Source organism: Mirounga angustirostris, unplaced genomic scaffold (genome assembly GCF_029215605.1).
Source record: "Mirounga angustirostris isolate CCGP_5_RB_7025 unplaced genomic scaffold, mMirAng1.0.hap1 SCAF_4, whole genome shotgun sequence".
Lineage (NCBI taxonomy): Eukaryota > Metazoa > Chordata > Mammalia > Carnivora > Phocidae > Mirounga > Mirounga angustirostris.
In genome coordinates, this window is record NW_026991712.1 from 170789490 (window position 1) to 170796110 (window position 6621).

General features: G+C 58.1%; 1 protein-coding gene across 5 annotated transcripts; it reads right to left on the minus strand.

The window, feature by feature from the left end:
* Positions 1–831: 831 nt before the first annotated feature.
* On the minus strand, positions 832–6229 carry FAM110D (family with sequence similarity 110 member D). Of its 5 annotated transcripts, none has more exons than XM_064589732.1 (2): positions 6007–6229; positions 832–2083 (listed from the first exon to the last, which is right to left on the minus strand). In XM_064589732.1, exons 1-2 carry the CDS (start codon positions 6158–6160, stop codon positions 1167–1169), a joined length of 1071 nt encoding a protein of 356 aa, XP_064445802.1. In that variant the 5' UTR covers positions 6161–6229; the 3' UTR covers positions 832–1166. The 5 variants fall into 5 exon arrangements, with proteins under 5 accessions (XP_064445802.1, XP_064445803.1, XP_045754341.1 ...); XM_064589733.1 differs by having other exon boundaries at positions 6002–6229; XM_045898385.3 differs by lacking the exon at positions 6007–6229 and adding an exon at positions 3892–4010.
* Between the last annotated feature and the right edge of the window lie 392 nt (positions 6230–6621).

A 6621-nucleotide genomic window follows, 5' to 3' on the forward strand; every position in this document is an offset into this window, starting at 1 on the left:
TACTAGGGGAAAGTCAGGAGGCCAGAGACCTGGAGAGGGAACTCAGACGACCAGCGGGTCCCACAGAAGGTGACAAGTTGAGGCACAAAAATAAGGCTGTACTTGGGAACTCGGAGATGATGCGGGCTGGGGAATTCAGGAATTTCTGAGGGGGAATGAATACATGTAATCTTAGAAGGATGAGTGGAAAGAAAGGGGAAGGTAGCCCAGGCAAAGGGAAGAGGACCGTAAGCAAAGACTTGGAGGTGTGGATGTGTGAGGCAAACAAGTGACCTTGTGTGTCTTTGAGGGAAAGGAAGACAGTGGCCCGATGTGAGGCTGCGGGTTAACAAAATACCGGTTTGAAGGGTCCCTTCCTTTACTGTCCTCAATTCTGGATTCTTCCTAATCTCAGCCCATTCATAGCTAGTAACCAAAAGGGGGCAGCAAATCTCCAGGAATGGGGGCCTTTTCGGCCGGGGAGCCCCAGATTTCTGGGGTTTCTCCCCAGAACTCCCCAAACACCCTATTCCTGACTCCCAGATCTAGTTTGGACCGACCTCGGGGTCGGTGGAGGAGATGGTCATAATAGAGTCAGTACTAATTCCGTAGTGGTCTTAGTGGCTGTCGTTTATTGAACACTTTCTATATGCCGGGCACTTTGCCATGCGTTTTATGACCATTTCAAAAATACTTTGATCACCGAGGGCTGCAGCTGTGGTTCGGGGAGGTTAGGTGCTTGCCCAGGGTCACACAGTGAGCCTGGAGCCCGCATTCCAAAACCCACGCGCGTAACCCCGCAAGCCCGCCCCGCCCCCTCCCTTAATATCTGCTCCCTAATCCAACATCACGACTCCTTTAAATAACGTTTTGGTTTTATTCAGCAGGTTCTCTAACCCCCCACCCCAGGCTTCTCTCCCCAGACCCGGCCTCCACAGGGGCCACGTAGCTGCCCCCTCCCCTCCGTCGTCGGCTCTCGGAAGGGCCTTCGGAATCCTTTTGTCCCATCCTCCCAAGGTTCACAGGGGGAAACCAAGAATCCAGAGGGAAGGGCTCGCCTGAAGGCACCCGGCGCGTCAGAGGCAGGGCGTCCCTGCCCGTGCCCGGGCCCAGCCCTGCGCCCACCCCGTAGCGCTCCCGGGCCCCGGAGCCGGGACTCCCCGGAGCCCGCTCCCGAGCGGCCGCAGTCACACCTCGGACTCGCGCGGCGGGCCGCGGGCGCGCTGGCAGCCGTACAGCCACTGGATGACGCGCGCGTTGCGCTCCACCACCGACACCGGGGGGCGCCCGTCCCGCGCCGAGCCCGCCGCCTCTGAGCCGCCGCCGCCGCCGCCGCCAGCACCGTCCGGGCGATCCGTGTCGCCGTCGCTGGACGTCCAGTCGCTGGTGTCCCCAGAGCCGAGCGGCGGCGGCGTTCCGGGCTGGGGGCTGGCGTCGGCGCCCCAGCTCTGCGGAGAGAAGCGCTCAGCGCCCAGCACCTCCACCAGCGCGCGCTCCAGGCCGCAGTAGTTGAAGAAGCGCTCCTTCTCCGACAGGGGTAGTGAGCAGGTGGGGCACAGCGCCCGCTTTCCTGCCGCTTCCGGGGCATCTTGGGGCGCGGCCCAAACCCCAGGAGCCGCTGGTCGCTCGATTGGGCCCGGACTGCTCGAGGTGGCGTCTCGGGGGGCGCCCAGGAAGAGGCGCCGCACCAACCCCTGGCCCTTGGCGTTCTCTTTGTTCACTGAAGCCTTGCAGTCCCGCTTCTGGCGGTAGAAGATGAGGGAGTCAGGCCTTGGCAGCCGCCGGCCGCTGCTCCGGCGGGCAGGCCTGGGCGTCCTGGGCGATGCAGGCGGCCCCAGCTCATTGCAGGGGTGCGGGGTGAGCGGTCCGGGACCCCCACGCAGAGCTGGCTCCTGGCGTCGTGCTATCACTTGGTGTGTCTTGACATACTTGGCTTTGTCGGCCTCCAGCCTCTCCGCTGCGCTGGGGGTCCGTCCCCTGGACTGGGTGGAGGGAGAGGCCAGGATCATCTCAGCGGAGCTGGGTAGGATTGTACCCCATAAGCCACTGGAAGTAAGGCAGCTAGTTGAGGAGCCAAGAGTAATTGGCTGGGGCTCCCTGGTGCCTATAGGGAAAGAGGAATGGTCAAGGAGAGAGGAGATGTCCCTGCACCTCTCCTTCAGGCGTTCTGAGAATTGGATCAGCCAGCCACCCCTCCCCCATCGAAATCAGCCTTACCATGCCTAAGGGGCAGAGAGGCTCAGACTACCCCTTCCCCCCCCCCCCACCGCCCTATCCCTCAAAGACATTGAGCAGGGGCGCCCTGATCACCCAGAAACATGCCCCTTGGAGGGTGCCCCAATCTGGCCACAGAGCCATGCCAAGCAAGCATTAGCAAGTGGGACACTTGGCAAAGGAAATGGGGCTGGTCCCGGCTCAGTTCCCGAAAGTGCCTCAACCGGAAAAAATACCTCTTCCCAACCCAGCAACTATGAGTCCAAGACAAGAAGGCTCCCCAGCCACAGGCTAGCTCCAGCAGGGCCCACCCTTCCCGCCCCCAAACACCCGAGGTCAGGGATATAACCACAGGGTAGGAGCCTCCAGTAATTGCAGCCAACTGCCCTGCCCAGTCCCAGCAGGGCCATGGGGAAAGAGAGAGGTGGTGACCAGGTCATGTCAGCCAGCGACCTACCACGTCTGTACGGCTGCCAAGGGAATTCCGCCCCACCTTGCCCACCTCTGCATTTCCATTTACAGAAAAGGAAACTGGTAGAGAGGAAGGGGCTTGCTCAGGTCTTACTGAGAGTTAGGGGCTGGGATTGAAACCCTGGTCTCTAGCCTTGCAGTGCGGAACTAGTTCAGATGGCCTGTCTCAGGGCCACGCAGAACTTCCCTCTCATGTTTTGCTTCTCTTCTTGCTGCTGTAATACTAAGCAATTTCCATTAGACATGGGCCTTTTGCCTCACTAAAAAGTTCGTTCCACAAATTCTTCCCAATAACCGGCCCTCCTAGAAATCTGCCCTCAGGGTCCCTGCCCTCTTCTCATCCTGAGACCCTGTGACCCTGGTCCGCCACCTCCCCTCTGCCACTGGGGAAGGGGACCAGGAGGGGTTGTATATCTAGAGCTGACAGTGCTGTTGGCTGTAACAGAATGGGCCACCCACACGGCTCAGCACACCCCATACCACCCCTGCTCCCTCCTCCCTGAATCCTCCATTCAGCTGAAAGGGACACATAAGTTCTGGGGCCTGACAGGACCTCCAGTCAGGAGGCAACAAAATAGCAGAACTTGCCTGGGATGGGGGGAGGCCCCCCCAAGAGGCCTTGGAACAGAGACCCTGCCAAACCCCCCACCCCAGCGCGCACACACACACACACACACACACACACACACACACCCTTATCCGGTGTCTAGTAAGCCGGCCCATAGGTAGTTGGTGACTGCGAGCCCAGGCAGCAAGGAGAGCCTGGCAGTGCCCTCACTCTCAAGAACTCTCCCAGGCAATGGGTCAGATTCCAAGGTCCCAGGAGGGCACTGTGCTTGTCTGACCTTATGAGTATCCTCCCATCCCTTTCTCCTCTTCTCAGCCCTGAACAGCAAGGCTATAAAAAGTCCTTAAACACAGGGACCAAAATAGTCTGCCATCCACTGTCTCTTCCCTGCCTCCTGGGTTGGCTCTGATGCTCGACCACAGATATTCCACCCTAGAAGCCTGGCAGACATCCCTGTGCCCTCCGTCCCTTTGCCCACCTTCTCCCAGTCCTGTGGTTAGTGGTCTGAGCTTTGCCCGGGGCTTCAGCTCTGGACATGGGCTTGGGGGGAGGGGGGGGACTTGTTCACTGGCTTGGTGGCAGCCTCCCTGCCCTTGGGTCCCTGAGGGCCTTCCCACCCAGGCCCTGGGCTGGGGATGCACTCACCTCTGTGCACTCACCGAGGCTGGATGCAGGGGTCCCTGGGCAGGACCAGACAAGGACAGGAGGGACAGCAAGGACTGGAAGTAACTTTGGTGGCAGCCAAACCTCACTCTCCACAGGAAAAGGAGAGAGAGCCTCCACCCCCCCCACCCCCCATTAACCCTCGCCTTCCTGACCCGGAGCCTGGTCTCCAGTTAACTCCTTCCTGGTCACAGTCGCAGGACTGGAGAAGACTTTTGGGCCAGGTCCACATCCTTTATTTTACAGATGGTCACACAGGCCCTGACAGGTTAAGTGATTTGCACGGACACACAGTGAGCTTGGGGTACAGCCAAGACCCAAACAAGGTCTCCTGATTCCCTAGCTTCCTCCAGAGGCCTGGGGTAGGCTATTCATGTGGGGTCAGCCCCCTCTTCTAGGCCTTGGCAGAACCTCTTGGTTAAAAGACGAAGGCAGAGCAAGGTTCTAGCTGACTGTGCTTGCTTTCCTCTGTAGCAGGTTTAGGCCTGTCCTGGCTGGGGTGTGTGGAGGGTGGCAGGCCTGCTCTCCCTAGGGGTGAGGCCCGGAATCTGTAGCCTAAGGGTGGGGGCATTGGTGCTGCGGATGTGCGGGGTGAGCCTGCCCTAGCAAGTCTTGGCATGACAGTCACTTCTGAGCCCTTTGGAGGTGCCTCTGCCCAAGGTCCTCTGATGGCCAATGGGATTGGCTGGGAAGAGGGTGATGAGGGGATGGTTCTGGGGCCAAGCCAGTGTCTTTGGCCTCCTTTCTGCTTTGCCCCACTGGGGACTTCTCGAGCTGACATCTCATGTCTCAAGGGGGAGCCCTGTCCCCACAGTGCTGGTGTCTGGTGATCTCCCCTCTCCCCAATAAACGGCAGCACCCAGAGCTCAAAAATCAACACCCTTGCCAAGGGGCCCCTGCCCCCCTCCTAGCTGGGCCACTCTCCACAAACCCCTTTCCTTCCCTTGTAGAACTGTTAATGTTTGCAAAGCACATTCACACCTGTGCTCTTCGATCTCCTTTGTCTCTCTTAAGAACTCTAGAGGGGGGCCCAGTAGGGGTGACCACCCCACTTAATGGATGAGGAAATGGGATCTTGCCAAAACCCAACTCCAAAACCACTCTTTCCGCTGCACCCTCTGCCTGTCAAGTAAGATAATGAGTCTGAAAAACGGGGAGGCCCATTTGCTGGTAAGAGATTTTTATCACCTAGTTAGGGGAAGGTTTTTTTGGGTTTTTTTGTTCATTGGTCCATGATAGTTCCATATTGTATTGTTATAGTTCCATATTGTATTGCTATGTTATGTATCTTTGCAAAATACTTTCATCTACATGATCGCAATTCATCCCTGGGACAATCTTTGGGAGTAGTGGGTTTTACTTCCCATTTAACAGCTGAGAATACTGAGGCTTAGAGATGTGAAATCCATCCAAGCTCACACAATGAGACTAACACCTAACTTATATTGGGGGATTAATATATGCTAGGCACTGTTCTGTGATTCACACATTTAATCCTCAAAACAACCCAGTGAAAGGGGTACTTTTATTCTCCTAATTTTACAGATGCAGGTTGGGGTGCAGGCCCCAAGCACTGAGATCTAGTCATGAAGGGGTTAAGTGTGGAGGCTGGGCAGGGCCCAGCTGGGATGCTGTCAATGGCAGGAAACCTGGCCTGTGAAGGAGGGGGAGGATGGGGCTGTTGTGTCTGACTGGATGCAACCCCCATCCCTTTGGTCTTAAAGGAGCATCCGGGTTGGGTGGAAGGGCAGGCAGAGTGGGGGTGGGACATGTGGGGGTGGGCTTCTCAGCTCTTTTCTAGGGACCAAGACAGATGCTGGGCTACAGAAAGAGGGGTTTCAGAGTGGACTGCAGGCGCCGCCCTGGGGCAGCCCCGGTCTGAGGAGGGTGACTAGAAATGACCCCGCCTCCTTGCAGGAGCACTCCCTCAGAGTCAGAGGGGGGAGACAGCCCCAGACCTCTGAGCGCCCAGTCAGAGAGGGGAGGCGCAGCTCTGCCCTCAGGAGTCCAAGGTGGGGGTGGTCAAGGAGCCTTGCTCTCAGGAGCTCCCAGTCTGAGGGGTGACAGTTCCCTGTCCCAGGATGCCAATGGACACAGACCCTCTACCTTACTGGCAGCGAGGCTCATGCTGGAGAGGTCAAACTGGATCAGCTTCCGGCTGGCTTCCGGGGGTGAAAGAATCCTCGGGAGGGGGAGATCATGAGGCGGAGCTATAGCTGCGGGCCCTGCCGATCTCCCGGTTACACTTGCCCAGAACCGGATCATCTGCCTTTCTGGTCACGGATCCCTAAGGAGATCCTTAAAGTGGCTCCTTCCGGTGCTAGAGCCAGGACCTTGTGCCAGTGGGAGGCCAAGTCTGAGAGAGGTTTCCTTCCTATTTCCAGGCTCATTCCCGGATCACCCTGATGATCGATTGGAATGGGTCTGAGTCAGAACTGGCTCCTTCCGGAGGAGAGAGTGGGAAGAAGGTGTGTGGGGGGGGGAGGCGGGGGGAGCAGCTCTGGTCAGTGTCGGGAATAATGAGATGGCTCAGGGAGGCCTTCAGATCCAGCCTCACACCCCAGATCCACAACGTTACCTCTCGTAGCAGCCCCCTCACCGCAGCCACCCGCACCTCGGCCCTGCCTTTGATGCTAACCAACCCTGGTGTAACCACTCACTGGCGGTGTGGCCTGGAGTGTGAGCTCGACCTCTCTGAGTTTGCTTCGGTGTAAAATGGGAATGAG

Excerpts from the sequence above, each read along its gene's own strand:
- FAM110D (XM_064589732.1), bottom strand. The coding sequence starts at position 6,160 with ATGATCCGGTTCTGGGCAAGTGTAACCGGGAGATCGGCAGGGCCCGCA. Across the intron at positions 2,084-6,006 it reads CAGCATGAGCCTCGCTGCCA|GCACCAGGGAGCCCCAGCCA; the intron begins GTAAGGTAGAGG and ends CTTTCCCTATAG.